Source organism: Cryptotermes secundus, unplaced genomic scaffold, assembly GCF_002891405.2.
Source record: "Cryptotermes secundus unplaced genomic scaffold, Csec_1.0 scaffold462, whole genome shotgun sequence".
Lineage (NCBI taxonomy): Eukaryota > Metazoa > Arthropoda > Insecta > Blattodea > Kalotermitidae > Cryptotermes > Cryptotermes secundus.
In genome coordinates, this window is record NW_019724744.1 from 1312893 (window position 1) to 1328996 (window position 16104).

The 16104-nt window shown below is 40.1% G+C and overlaps 1 protein-coding gene across 2 annotated transcripts; it reads left to right on the forward strand.

Moving 5' to 3' along the window:
* The first annotated feature begins 208 nt into the window (after positions 1-208).
* LOC111862847 (merlin) lies at positions 209-12146 on the forward strand. 2 transcript variants are annotated; one of them, XM_023848575.2, is made up of 12 exons: positions 209-632; positions 723-852; positions 931-1136; positions 3413-3640; positions 3734-3943; positions 4991-5097; positions 5530-5659; positions 6945-7076; positions 7831-8031; positions 10015-10181; positions 10902-11061; positions 11374-12146. In XM_023848575.2, the coding sequence occupies exons 1-12, from the start codon at positions 534-536 to the stop codon at positions 11422-11424; spliced, it is 1821 nt and encodes a 606-aa protein (XP_023704343.1). In that variant the 5' UTR covers positions 209-533; the 3' UTR covers positions 11425-12146. The 2 variants fall into 2 exon arrangements, with proteins under 2 accessions (XP_023704343.1, XP_023704344.1); XM_023848576.2 differs by lacking the exon at positions 209-632 and having other exon boundaries at positions 772-851; positions 929-1136.
* Positions 12147-16104: the final 3958 nt, after the last annotated feature.

Consider the following 16104-nt stretch of genomic DNA (forward strand, 5'->3'; position numbering starts at 1 on the left):
ACTAATTTTTATGTTTTTGGACAACAGACGAGAAGACAAAAGGTTCTGGACTGAATGATAGCAAGCATTACCCGAGTTCAATCGCCTCTTAATTTCCTCCTGAATCAGGTTTCGATCTGTTATCGTTGTTCCCAAATATCTGAACTGTGCCACATTTTCAAAACATCTGTTTCCTATCTTTATGTCATGATTTTACCCTGCATTTTGGTGACGAGACAGTAACATATACTTAGTTTTCTCTGTGTTTACTTCTTGACAAATCTATTTACTTGCGTCAATTAAAAGTTCCACATCGTTCCACATAATGTACATCATGGAATAAAACTAATTTTACGCCACAGATGAGTTTCCAATAGATCAACATGTTTGGTGCGCCATTGGACGCAGTTGCGGAGGTTTTAGGTTGGGTTGTCGCGAAAGAAAGAATTTAGGAAATAATGTTTTATGTTGCTTTTGTAACAGTTTGCAGTAAATTTCGTTAGGACATTATGTACGGAGGTTTCAGTTTTATTTTTTAATGATTTTCGTCAAAAATGAAGGATAAAATGCCTCCATTTAGACGTAAGAAATCGGGAAAATCGTTTCCCGTCAAAGTGTACACTTTGGACGCTGAATTGGAATTCAATTTGGAGGTTAGTTGAATATAAATGGTCGCAGTTTGCTCACTTATTGTTAGAATGAACGATCATGCTGGAATCTATGGCTCTTACGTTCATTTTCAGTGGAGGGCGACAGGAAGAGATCTTTTCGATTTGGTATGCCGCACAATAGGTCTCAGAGAAACTTGGTACTTTGGATTGCAGTATGAAGACTCAAAGGGATTTATTTCATGGCTAAAATTGGACAAAAAAGGTACTTCACTCATAGTTTGTATAGGAAATTATTATCATACAAATAAGGTGATACTTAAAAGACGTGTTATTATTCCAGTCCAAGATCAGGGAATCTCACAACAGCCTACAACTTCTTTCATGTTCCTTGGTAAGTTCTACCCAGAAGATGTGGCTGAAGAACTAGTTCAGGAAGTCACACAGCATTTGTTCTTCCTGCAAGTGAAGCAAGCTATTCTTTCCATGGACATCTACTGTCCGCCAGAAGCATCAGTTTTACTGGCCTCATATGCAGTGCAAGCAAAGGTCAGAGCCACTGCTGTTGCTTTACTTCAGATGTAGATGAATAAAACAATGCATGACTGTAAAGGTGGCTGAGGTGAACTTCAGACACTGTTTTTTTTATTCTTGTGAGTACAAAGTAAACCAGATACTTTTAAAAAGTTGTGTTACTGGAACTGATAAGGTAAGCTAGTTTAATTGAAATACTAACTTTATGAAAGCCCCCTCATTTTATTCCCATATCTGCACTTTGACGTTTTAAATTCTGAGCACAGTTTTCTTCAGGATTTAGACTTTGTCCAGTGCACACCATTCTGAAGGACACAACGTTTCAGAAAGAGAGTCTGTTTCCATCCCAAGGTGAAAAAGTGGGATAGCCACTCAATCTGTTGTATCTATTAGAATTAATTGTTGGACCAGTATCTTTGATATCACTGTATTACAGATCTGCTGACTGAGATTAGACCTTTCTAATGGACTCAACTGAGTAGGTGCATTCCCATGTGATGTGTTTGAGGTTAGCTCTTTCTAATGCACTTTGCCCACCCTTTCACCCAAGGATGGAAACAGGTGCAGTTTTTGACATTGTGTTATTAAGAATATTGGTCGCTGGACAAAGACCAAAAAATCAGTGAATTTCAGTATCATAGAGTATTGTCATAACAACCCTTTAGAATCTGCAGGTTCCTTGTTTTGTTTTTTCCCCCTTTTTTCTTTGTAGTTCGTGTTATGCTTGCTGCCATTCAGATTGTAATCTTTTGGCTTCCCGCGTGGTATCTATAAGCAAGGATTAATATATACAAAAGTAGAATTTTTCTTGTTGTTTTGTATGGGTGTGAAATTTGGTCTCTGATGAGAAGACATAGACTGAGGGTGTTTGAGAACAGGGTGCCGAGGGAAATGTTTGGACCTGTGAGAGAGTGGAAGTGAGGGAGGCTGGAAGATTTTGCTTAATGAGGAGCTTCATAATTGTACTGCTCACCAGACATTATTAAAGGTGATCAAATCAAGGAGGGTGAGGTGGTTGTTCCATGTAGTGCATGTGAGGTGAGAAATGAATGCATGCAAAGTTTTCGTAAGAAACCCTGAAGGAAAGACGTTACTAATTTAAGTTTTTTTTTATTGCTAGTGCGGTGGGACTGATCCTTGTAGTGTGGCCACTTCTGACCTCTTGTACCAGTACTAATTTAAGTTAATGTCCCAGCATTTCATGGAGGGAAGGAAACTGAAAAAAAGATTGTGCATGTCTGAAGGCAGATGATTTTAATGGCACGACTGTGTTGTTTAGGCAGTGGCACTTGAGAAGGCTCTGTTACTCAGGCATCCATGAAGGAAAGACAGGAGAGATAGATCCAGTGGGGCAGATGGGATTTCTGATGCCTAACCCATTTGTTATATGCTCTTAGCATAGTTGGTTGAGGCTCTATGCTACAAGCCGGAAGGTTGCAGGTCCCGATGAGGTCACTGGATTTTTTCAATTGACCTAATCCTTCCAGCTGCACTATGGCCCTGGGGTCGACTCAGCCTCTAACAGAAATGAGTACCAGGAATATTCTTGGAATATTCTTGGGGGTAAAGGGCGGCCGGCACGTAGGGCTGACAACCTTTCCACCATCTGTGAGCTGATCGTCTAGAAAATGTGGGAACCTCAACATCTCACAACCCTATGGGCTGCCACAGCCTGTTACAGGGATACCTTTACTTTACTGTACTTTACTTGTACCCTTCTGTAAAGCCACAGGTAGTTAGGTTTAACTGGTAGAGATGGAAGGGCACATCTGTTTTATTGATCTTGAACAACAAATGAATTCAGGTCAAAAGCCCTATACTTGTAAGTGAGATATCTTTTCTTTTGTGTGTGGCATTCAGCATTGTGGACTGGGTAGGTCAAATAGTAGGATGACTGGTGAAAAGTGAATTGGAAGTAACTGACCATGATTGAATCAATATACTACTGTGGCATTTGCAATGAGGCTTTAGGGTAAACTACGAAAAACCTGGGCCAGGATAGGCAATGTCTCTGCTGAGATTCAAACCGAACGCCTCCCGAATGCACTGCTGTACCAACCCCGATGGTGAGGTATCTCCTCATGCCACTGAGAGAGTTAATAAGATTTATGAATGCAGATTTGTTGATTGCTATTAAAGTGAATATTTCAGCAGAGACACCTGTTCATGTTAATGTTATAATGAAATTCATTGCAGTCTAAGTGAGGGGTTAGAGCATGATATAAAGAACATTGCATAGTGATGACCTGTAATGCAACTTGAAGCTAATGCTGGTATTCTCACTCATGCAGTATGGTGATTATGATGATGCAACATATAAGCCAGGAATGCTAGCGAGTGAGGACTTACTGCCGCAGCGCGTGATTGACCAGTACCAGATGACGCCAGAGATGTGGGAGGACCGAATCAAGATCTGGTATGCGGATCACCGGGGCATGTCACGTGATGAGGCCGAGATGGAGTATCTCAAGATTGCACAGGATCTGGACATGTATGGTGTCAACTACTTTCCCATAAGTGTAAGTACTCCATACAGGCATGTAAAGTAGACATTGTCATTAGTCAGGTGTTGATGAAGATGCTTACTGTGGCGGTTGTGCTGTGTGTTGCAGAACAAGAAGGATACTGAGTTGTGGCTAGGTGTCACTGCTCTAGGGCTTAATATTTATGAAAAGGAAAATAAACTGACCCCCAAAACAACTTTCACATGGTCTGAGATTCGACACATCAGTTTTGATGACAAGAAATTCATCATCAAACCAGTGGAGAAGTCATCACCAAACTTTGTGTTCTTTTCGCAGAAAGTTCGCATGAATAAGCTGGTGAGTAGCTGCTCAGTTGGTGTTGTGGCCAGAGCATGCGTCTCCTTTTGAAATCCCCCCCCCCAACTTTCCAAGCTGTAAGGTAAAGGTAAAGTTATCTCTGTGCTTAATTAATTAAGCACCATGCCATGAAGACGTGGGAGAGAAGGTAGTGCTCTACTATTCTTGACCTCCGCACCAGATGGACGTGAGCAGTCAGCTTCATGCCCATGCTGCTTTACTCCCAGGGAAGGAGCCCCCCAGTTCCTATTGGATAGGAGGCTTGGTGGGCCTCAGAGTCAGTCTGCACACTGTTGAGAAGAGAAAAATCTTGCGCTGCTGGGAATCGAACCTGGGCTGTACAGCCTGTAGCCTCTCACTGTACCAACTTAGGAATCCCAATTCCACTTTCCCAGCTGTACTTTCCGTAATTGATACCGGTATCTGTCATACTAAGTAATCTGATTATATGATGCTCTCTTGTGTGAATTAGGTCTTCAAGGTTTGGCTGTATCGTGTACTGAAACTGTTAAGATGTTTTGGAATACACAACTCTCCTGATGTATGACTATAATGAATTCCTGAAAATTCCATTGTAAGTCAAATATCAGTTTCCAGGACCGTGGGAATAAATGTACCTAGACTTTAGGAGCCATGTCAGTATGCACTGTCATCTGTATAAAAGCACATTGAATATCCAAATAACACTGGTAAACACAGATTCAGGCATTCGAGACAGTGACTGAAAATGGACAAGTCATGTTGTACAGCTGAAAGTCATGAATATCAAGGCTGGAGAATGCAGTGGAAACATTTTAAGCTGGGAATGGCCTGTACACTGCAGTTGTTGCTTGTTCTGAATGTGCATATTTGGCATGATAAAATTGGTGTATTGTTTGAATCAAATTGAAACTTAAAAGAAAAACTAAAGAGAATGTTAGCATGAATTTGTGCCAAAAAGATTTGTTTTCATGCAATTTTAGTTATCTGATGGGTCAGATGAACTGAGAGTTACACTGAAGAGGCATGTCATGGATTTTACTGACCAGTCTCATGGGCATTTTGCAGATCCTGGACCTCTGCATCGGGAACCATGACTTGTTCATGAGGAGACGCAAGCCAGATTCCATGGAAGTTCAGCAGATGAAAGCACAAGCTAAAGAAGAGAAGTCCAGGTAAAATGCATAAGATTTGATGATCTCACAGTAGTGATTATGAAGAGTATGATGTACTGTGTTGCAATGCTGTGTAATTTGGTAGATAGTTACCAACATTTTGGAGGAATGCACTGTCTCAGCCTCAGGATCAAAGTGACCGTTCAAAATGTTGGTACCTATTTACCAAACTAAACTGTATCACATCCCACAGTACTCTAAATCTTAATAGTCACTGCTGTGAGAACCTCAGGTCTCAGGCTCTTGGTTTTTTTCTTTCAGTTATGTGTTCTTTATGGTGTAATGAGCACTGACCTGATCCACGTATTGTTTCACTGTATCACTTCAGCAGGCAGACATCTTTATTTGCAGAATGTCTGTGCATCAGGAATGTGTTAAAGTGTTATGGCTTTCTTGAAAATAATTCGTACTGCATTTGTTTACTTGTGAAAGGCGTCAGATAGAGCGGAATAAGCTGGCAAGAGAGAAGCAGCTGCGTGAGGCTGCGGAACGGGAGAAAGCAGCCATGGAGCAGCGGCTGATGCAGTATCAGGAGGAGATCCGATTGGCCAATGAAGCTCTGGTAAAACTCTACTTTTTGATACTCTTAAAGTCTTCAGTTTCACAACAGAAAACTTGGTTAAACGCTAATGCACAGCAGATAATAATTTTTTTTCTGAAATTGGAGTCAAAGTAAGCTCATACTTGAGCAGATTTTTTATATTGTGATCTGCGTTATGAGTTCACATAATCAGGTACGTGGGTACCAACATTTCACAGGAACATACTGCCTTCACTTGTACCATCAATATGGAGACACTGTGCTCCTTCAAAACATTCAGAACATGCTACGACACTGCATGGCATCACATCACAGAAGACACCAATCGCAATAGGGGACTTGGTGTTCTTAGTGTAAGACTCTAATTCAGAGGGTTCTGAGTTCTGTTACTGGCCAGCTTTGTGTGTGCACTTTTCTGCTCACACATTGAAACCTTTACCCTCCTCAGAGATATAGCTTTTGGATTGTGGAGATTACCAGTGCTGTCCCCCCTACCCTCCCATTATTCTGACAGAATCTGCCCTGAGGGCCACCCCGCCTCACAAATGAATGCTATGCCGTTGCCAGGAAGAGCAAGCAGATCGTATCTGGAAACACTAGGGGGTGACAATGAAGTAAACTGCAAGGAACAGTCTGGTTAATGGCTGCTTTTCCCACCTACTTCTCATTCCATTTCCTTAATCTTTCAGAGTCATCAGTTGTTGCGAGCCACAAGTCTGTTTAGTCTGTATGTGTCTCACGTGCCAAATTTTTCCAAACATACGTCTGTTTAATGTTGGCCCACAAGAATGCATTATGTAACCTGACATGCATGTACAGTGCAAGTCAATGAACAATATTGCCACTGTGTTCCTATTCCCAGCCATTTATGGAAACTGGAAAAGAGTAGTGCTGTGTTCTGAGGAGCCAACCCCTCCACATGGTGTTCCTTTAAATCCACTTTAATATATTCCATCTATATTGAAGTCATCCAAGTGGTCTTTTTCCTTCAGTATGCATTTCTTTTCTCCTCCATGCATACTATATTCCCCACCCATCTCATCCTAATAATATTTAATGAAGATTACAGTTTATGAAGCCGCTGATTATATCAGTTTTCTCCATCATTTTGTCACTTCCTCCTTGTTAGGTCAAACTATTCTCCTGAGGACCCTGTTATGTCTTCGTTCTTCTTTTGATGTGAGAGAACAAGTTTCACGTTCATACAGAACAACACGAAATTAGAGCAATAATCCCTTCCTGTATATAACAAATTTAATAAATCTGTTTGTATTTTGTTTTGTAATGAGTATGCATTGCTGTATAGCGACGTTCAGAGGAAACAGCTGATCTGCTGGCAGAGAAGTCTCGAGTTGCAGAAGAGGAAGCCATGTTGTTGAGCCAAAAGGCTGCTGAAGCAGAGCAAGAAATTACGAGACTTAGGCTTGGAGCCATGAAGGTAATGAGCGGTATGAGTCTCACAGTCTCTGTGTCTCAATTATAATTTTGAATTTTAATCTCAGATTTAAGGAATACTGAGAAAAAAAAATTTGCTTTGCGCCAGTAGCACACAATGCATGTAATCAATCACACTTTTAACTTGGCTTCCAAATCTCTCCTTTTCTCTTTCTGTCCATCATGAAAAAAGACGTGGCCTTAGAATTATTTTTTTTTGGATATACTGATTTGTCAAAAAGTTTTATTGAAAAAAGGAATAAGCTGTACACTGTATTGTATCTAGTAGAGAAAATTTTCATTCTTGCCTCATTTCTCACAATTTATCCATGTCTTTGCCTTGATTTGAAAGTGATCTCACATATGCCTAGTTTCTGTCGTTGACTTGCTAACCTGTTGTTGTACAATTAAAATATGTCAGTAACATGGGTGTCACCTATTATCCCAGTCAAGCAGCTGTCAACAGGTTAGGAAATTCTTTATATCCTTTGCACCCAAGGATAGAATTTTTTTAAGTTATTTACTTAATGATCCTGTCAGTATTGAGACTGTATAGTATCAATGCCAGAATGATTAATGAACTGGCAGGTGGATTTGAAGTGCTCATAGACAGCCCACTCCACTTTGCTCACCACAGATCACAATGATGGAAATGAGACCAATTTTTAAGTGTTGTGATTTTTAAACAAAGAAACCATTATGGTATGTGAAGTCTAAATATGCAGCCTTAAGCAGTGACAAGACTACTGCTTCAACAGACAGAAGAGGAGAAGGTGCATCTTGAACGCAAAACGCGAGAAGCAGAATTGCTGACTGCCCGCCTGGTGGATGAGTCAGAAAGGAGAGCTGCAGAGGCCGACAGACTCAAAGATGAACTGCTCAGAGCGAGGCTGGCTGAGAAGCAGGCCAAGGAGAAGCTACTTGAGTTCCTTTCCCGTAATGCTTACAACAGCATATCAGTGAGTAGAGGATTTGATTCTCATGGTGTTAAACATTAAGATTGCAGTCCCCTGAGATACGACACTATAATTTTGTAGATATGTATCAGTGTTTCTGAAGAACCTATTGTTTCCATCATTAGGGTGAACATGGATGCAGCAGGTTCCTTCAAAATGTTGGTACCTATCCACCAAACTATATGGCATCACATCTCAAAAGACCATAATCTCAACTAGAAGTACTTCAGTATCGTCTTTTCCATGACTCTTACTTCAGCCGTTGTTCCTGAGAAAGTTAGATTTTCAACCTGTGCGTTATGAATGCATTTTGTATGCCAGTGAAGTCAGCAGTTACACCGTAAGGTACAATACGTCTGTCTGGAGGAAAAATGAGTAACTGTTTCAGCCATAGTCTTCCTGTTACACCATAGAAGACAAGTAAATAAATTCCAGAAGATTTTGAATTGGCAGTTATCTCACTTGGCTACTATGTCTGCAAATGGGTTTCCAAATCATTATGAACATTAATAAGAAATATTATACAGTGCAATCCTAATTTTTGTTCCCACATTTAGTGAATATTGTTTCCTAACCCTTTGAAGCCTGATGTAAACTGTGTATTGTGTTTCTGTATTTGGTGAACTCATAGAATTTTGCCAACATTTCGGAGGAATGTACTGATCCATCGCCTGCCTCTGTGGTCTGGTGGTCAGAATTCCTGGCTACAAATCCAGAGGTCTCGGTTCGATTCCCTGTGCTACCAGATTTTCTGAGAAGTAGTGGATCTGGAACAGGGTCCACTCAGCCTCATGAGGATAACTGTATCTTGTATATGCATATTGATATCTGTATTCAAAGGACAATTTCCACATCCTGGTTTTTTAACTTGTAGGGATATATATGGAAAATAAATGGACAATGACAATGAGGAGCTATTTCAAGGAAATAGTGGCTCCAGTCTAGAAAACCAAACTTAACAGCCGTGTGCATTTGTTGCACTGACCACATGACACCCTCCGTCCACTAAAGTTGGCACTAACTTTGCCAACAAGCAGTGATCGCTCAGTTGGTATAGTTCACTTGTGAACTAAAACCGCAGATATTTTTTTTTTGTACTGATCCATCTTCATAGTCAAGGAGTAAGCTAGGCAAGCAACAAGCAGAATGAACCATTGAAGAAAACCTAGTTCAGGTGTAGGCCTGAAAGGAAACCCAGAGAGAACCAATAGGAGCAGGAGGCCTCTTCCCCTTTCTCCTGTTTGTTCTCTGTGCACTCCTTCTAAGGCCTATGTCTAATCCATGTTTTCCATTCACAGTTCGCTCTGCGTGATTCCTGCTGGTTGCTTGTTTCCTTCCTCTTCAGCCCTGAAAATGGAGGTAATTATTCATCCAAATAATACTCTACTTTCCTATGGCAACTATATAAACACGACCATTGAGCTTACTGCTCAACATCCTAAAAACATGGACTGCACCAAGAGACATAGGTGAACATTGCATCAACTGCGCACATCTTTGCACCGTCAGTTCTTAGGGTGCACACCCAGTAGTAGCACACCTTAACACCACTCCTCCCCCTCACACAAAAACATAACTATCCAAATATTTATACCCACACTCCTGTATGTTTTATTGAAACTGTAAACTATGATTTATGAAACTTTTATAGCTTTTTAAAATTTTGTAAATTTTTGTGATACATGACAATGGATCCACTGCTCCACACAGTTGAGCAGTGAACGTGGTTGCATTTGTTTGTTTATACATGCCTGCCGATGGACGTGTGACCAAAACTTGTAGCTTGACAGTCATTTGATAACTTCATTAATATGTATGTTCTGACCAGTTATTTAATGAACTGTAACCTCCTAATTAATTTGTTGTGCTGGAAGTCCCAGTATACACATTAATACTCTGTTGCTATGCCTTTCTGTATGTTACGTATAAATGTAATGGTGTACTGAACATTGCGTGACATCAAGTAACTGTGATACCATTTCACAGTCTGTGCCAAACCTCTACCCTTCGGGTCAGGTGCTGCCATCTGAACTGCAGGCTGATCTGCGCTCTCTACAGCTGGACTCAGAACCTTTGCCAGCTGACCTCACTGCGTATGACCTCATCACTGATGGAGACATGGAACAGCTGTCTCTTGAGATCGAAAAAGAAAGGTAATGAGTTGAAATATGTCCCTCTTCCCTGCAACGCTGATCTCAGTGGACAGTTATAAATTATGTAGTTTATGCTTTTTGTTAAACACTCACCACAATAAGAAGTCAGAAAATGTACACAGCATAACAGTTAATATCAATCTGTTCTTTTATTGTCTGTGGGTGGCATAAAAATTCCCGTTTGTTTAATTGATTCAAGAGTGATGCGGCTCTCAGGAAAATCGTATTGGGCATAAAATGTGTTTAATCTTATTCTTTACAGCTGTTGTTCCAAACGTTTTTCTCTTTTAGAAATATGTGGTGACTTATGCATGAGATAAATGCAGAAACATATGTAGGTCTCTATAAAAGGGGGTTGAAGTGCACATGTGCTGACAAATTAACAGTGAACCACCCCAGTGTAATTCTTCATGAAATGTTGAAGAGCAGCTGTGTGGTTGTATGCAGAGGGGCAGGCAGGCACAGTTTTGTAACTTATGTTGTGAATGCACCAATACAAGTAATCATAGGAGTGTGATCTGGACTGAATAGACTCTGGTGAAGCCTAGTAGTGGGCTTCAATTCCTGATGTTAGTGATAGTAACACTTTCTGAAATGTTGAAAGTGCATTCTGTCTTCACTTGCCAGGCTGCCTTAGAAGATTCTGTTGCATATTTCAGTGTCTTGAAGTGACTCCTAAAAGCTGGAAATGATTCACAAAATGTAATATATTTTATTTAGGGTGGAATATCTCGAGAAGAGCAAGCATCTCCAGGATCAGCTGCGTGAGCTGCGCTCTGAGATTGAGGTGCTGAAGGTGGGAGAGAAGCAGAGTGAACTTGATCAGCTGCATGATGAGCAGGTCCGACTTGGCGAGACCAAGTACTCAACTCTGCGCAAGGTGAGACCAGCTTCTTCTTTCTGGCTTCCTAGTTGGATGTCTTATATAGGTAACATTCAATTTTAAAACAAGTCACTCGCTTTGTGGAAGAGGCAGTCTATTGGAAAGTGTTGAGGACATCCCCTGCCTTTCATAGAACCCAGACGCCCATTGCCATAAAAATTTACTATCCTCTGGGATGTGACAATGTGTAGGTTCCCCAGAAATGTTGATACCTCTTTGCCAAACTACATAGCATCACATCCCAGAAGACTGTAATCTTCAGTGTGCTGTGAGAACCGCAGATCTCATGTTTGTTTGTTTTGTTCGCAGGTGAAGTCTGGCTCTACGAAGGCTCGTGTTGCCTTCTTTGAGGAACTGTGAACATGCTCAAGATATGCCCCTGTGCTTGAATATGAGAGACGACAGTCTGAAGGTTATCATTTCAGAAGTTTATTGTGAGAGTTGCACTGATTGTTAAAAATGTTCCTGTTTGCCAATTCGTACACCTGTTAGTTGTGGTCTCACATTTTTAGCAGTATTTTATAATATTTTCACATTGAGGCAGGTCTACTTGCTGACTGTTACCGCTGTTCTTTATATCTTCTCTTGGGTGTCCCAGGCCATATGATGAAGTATGTGTCAGTTTTACACTATTTTTGAATTACCACAGACACTCATGAGTGTTGCAGTAAATGCAGGCCATAGTGGACACATTGCCTGCAAGCAAAGCAGACCTTGATGTCCACCATAGTGTAGGGTAACTGATCTGTAGCAGAAGCCAGTGACTTCCATGGCAGGGATGGTAATGAACCATTTCTATAATCCCAGATCTAGAATATTGATATTTTTAGTTACTCTTTGTCTTCTCTTTAGTGTAAGGTTTAGAAATTTACAGTATTTTAGAATGAAAGTGGAAAAATGTTCATAATGAGGACCACTCACTCAGTCCCTTCTTGGCTTCCTTTATGACAGCTGTCCGTTCTCTTTTATTGCCTTTTTCCTACATCTCTCCACTCTCAGCTCTTCTAAATCATTCTCTGCATCATGCAGGCAGGGCCATGCCATAGCTCAGGTGGTTAGTTGCTGGCTTCCCATCATGGTGGCCTGGGTCTGGTCATGTGGGATTTGTGGTCGACAAAATGGTGCTGGGGAAGGTTTTCTCTGCCAGTCTTTGTTCCACCAATTGCTCCACAATCACCATCTATTGTCTGGGGCTGGTGCAATAGGCCAGTAGTGGCCGCAGCACCAGCTGGACTCAGCTTCACCCAAATAAGAATAATTAAAAAAATTCATGCACTCACCTCAATCCAGGTCTTCCACTTTTCTTCTGCTTTCTGACTTACTTCAAAAAATTCTCATAGTCACCCTTGTCTGGTCCATTCTGATGACATGATCCAACTACTCTAGCCTTCCCCCCTTTAATTTTTGCCACCAGAGTAGTGGTTAATGAAACCCCCCTAATGATGCTTACTCATCCTGACTACTGTACTTCATGTGTAGCAAAATTCAAATTTGTTCTCATTGAACGAAATGAATAGTAGGGTTCCAGCTGTTCCATGCACAGCTTATTGAAATTTTCCTGCTCTATACTCTTGGGAAGCTTGAGTTTTATGTTTGTAACTGAAACAACAGCTAGAAACAAATGAAAAAAGGCTGTCTAATTTAGGTGACCAAAGTAATGGAATTTGTGTCAGTGAAGCATGGTTCTTGTATGTTCATCAGCAAATTTTCATAGTCTCCTGTTGATTGTAAAAGGGGTCCTTAGTTGAATGTTGAACTTTCCAGCAGTCTCAGCCTTTTTCACATTCTTCTCCGACACTTAACTGTTTCGTATTATGATTTTCTGGAATACGACATTATTTAGTGTGATAGGTGCTCGTGTGTCCGAGAGGCTTGTTGCCTCTATCTGACGTGATCATGCAAGTGGAAGGTTCCTTGAAACTGTGATACGTATCAACCATACTGTATGACAACCTCTGAAGGCAGAAATATTCAGGTTGAAAGTAATTTGATGAAGGTGTAAGAATTTTTTTTTTCATTACTTTATCCGTTATACTACCTTTTATATATATATAAGAATAACAGCATTTCAGAAATTGGTTGTATTTATGTCTTAAGATGCACAGGATATGAAGAGATCCCTGCTCTCTTGGGTCCATTAGTACAACTGACTTGTCCAATTGTACTTGTGTAACAGTTTATATGTAAATAAATTATGAATTACGAAAACTTTGCAGAATATGAGAGATGCCATGTGCCTAGGGATCTCTTCATGTCCTGCCCATCTGAAGATAGAAAAAGAACCCATTTCCAGAATATGCTTTTTTATATAAATTAATTAGGACAGTGGACAAAGTAAAAGAAAAAAATAACGTATGATAGAGTGTAGCCAGTTTGTTAAGGCAGAGAACACTTTGCTTTTTCTTCTACCCCAAAGATGAAAGCATTACTTTACTTTTAAATGTTTGTAAAATCTACCAGACTATACAGTGTCATCCCAGAAGATAATATCTTCCACAAAACTCTTGACTTGCGTTGTGTCTTCCAACCCCTTTATTTACTCAGGGATATGTTACATTAGTTCTGTGTACGCCTGTTGTTCATATATAGCACAAAAGGGTGTGTGAACATTTTTTCTGGGTACCCTATGAAGTGAGTTGTTGGAAGTATTTAAATCTAAGCATGCAACCTGTTATGCCACTTCTGTGAGAACTTACAGGGCATTTATCATATATGAGAATGGAGGTTTGAAATCCCTCATAGTATAGGGATGGTGGTGGTGGTGGGGTGGGTCTTATTTTATTTGTCATAAAATTAATGTTGCTTTTTCCTTCACTTGCTCAACCGTACGTAAATTATTTCTGAAGCCAGAAATAATAACATGGATTTAAATCCCGAAAGGGGTAATTCTTTTGTCTTTCTATCAGCTGTTCTGAGGTTTCATTCTTGTTTTACTAATCTGCAGGTCATTCCATAAGAGAATATGTTTTAATGTCTGTTCTTATTCAGTAAATACTGAAGTTCTAATTTGTTAAGTACTACTGTTTGACTCCCAATTTCTTTAATATAAGCCTAATGAAAATGGTGAAGATGAAAATGTCACTAGGAGTAACGTTCATTTCAAAGACAGAAGTTTGATCCCACTTCTATATAGAAGGTGCAGGGAGCAGGTTCCACTGGAAAAAAAAGAAAAAAAAAAGTAAAGCTATCCCTGTAAGAGGCTGTGAAGGCCCATAGGGTTGTGAGACGTTGAAGGTCCCACATTATCCAGACCATCAGCTCAAAGATGGCAGTAAGGTTGTCAGCCTTATGCACCGGCCGCGCTTTACTCCCCATGAAAATTATTTAAATAATTCGACTCAGCCTCGATTACCAGGTTCCACTGTAGCAGTGGTAATTTTCAACCAGAATACACATCATCGCATCCTAGAAAATAGGTAAGGTAAAACTGTCCCTGTCCATAATTCTTAAATTTCTTCAAAGTAATCCTTTATTACCAATTGCGGAAGATCTGTAAAGATGAGATTGGAACGACTTCTGTGACATAACATTCATGCCTAATTTCATGAAAATTAGTTACTCAGTTCATGGCTTGAAAGAGGACACACATGTTTACACGCATACACACACAAAACATGATAATCTAAGCCTCCTTTTTTCCTTTAGAAAGGAACGTACCTTGAAAAGAGATATGTCAAGTTACACCCTTTCATTTTTAGAACACAAGTTTTGGTAATAACTTCATTCAAGGTTTATCATTCAATTTTAAAATTCTAATGGCCTAAGCAGTTGTTAATTTGTCTCCGTGAAATGAATATAATTTTTAAGAGGCAGAGGGTAGCCAGGAGCTACATTTTTTTCTTTGAGGTGCGGGCCCTATATGTTCTCACAACACAATTATTATTTTACAGGTGAATAAATTATAAATACGAACTATCAGGTGGACAGTGCTTGTTATGTTGTTAATTGTACTGAACCTTTTGTTATGTCACTATTAAGAAGTACACTGTGCAGGATGTGCAGCATTCTGATGTGTGCAAATGTTGGCCTCTCAGGATTTCCTCACTTGTTCTGTGTGCTGTGCAGTGGGGTCACAGATGTGAGTTACAAAATAACAGATCTGGCTAAAAAGTGTACATCCAAAACTCGATAGAGGATATCTTTCTGAATTATTTCTGTTGGTAAAGGCTTTGTCAGAAGAGATTTCTCTTCTGCATGTAGCATGATTCACAATAAGAAACATCTTTGGCCACAAGAGCTGTTGGATGGTCTCTTATCTCTGGTCCAGTCAGTAATGCCACAAGATGGATCCCTGTTCCACAAATGTTTCACAATTCTTGTGTGTCCTAATAGAGAAGAAGCTTATGAAATTATTAAACAGTCTGACCATCTTCATCAGCAGTGGATCCAACAGTTCTTATATTTCAACTTGATGTCACTACTACTGTGTATCATGTCAATTGCCTAGTACAACTTATAGCACAGATTTTAGGTTTTGTCTTATGACAGTTACTGCGGGCAGTGGTATCATCTGGTATGTGATGCCGTGTGGTCTGGTAGATATTCACTAACAGTATTCAGAAGGGATTACTGTTTCCATCATCAGGATTCAGGAGTAAGTTAAGTGTGGAATAAAGTTGGTACAAATATACACTGAGGCAGGAGCCCCGAGAAACCGAACAGGAACAGTGAGAAGAGTGAAGAAATAGGGGTGTTTAGGACAGTTTTTCATCTGAAGAAGGGGACCAGAGGAACGTGTAGGCAGGGCCAGAGAGTAATGGAGGCATCGGGCAGCATGCAGAGGCAGATGAAAGGAAGAAGTGGAAGGGGAGCACTGATGTGGGAGGAAGGACAGACTGTGGCTGTATGTATGAAATTGAGGGGACTGAAAAGAAGAAGAGGGAAGTATGAATTTGCATATATAAATATATTAAGAAGAATATGATGTCTTCCAGACATGCTTCCAATGAACAAATATATTTGTTGGACAATTAAGTGTATGAAAATTATATTTGTTTATGCTAAGTTACATTTGGCATTTTATAATAAAGCGTTGTCTTT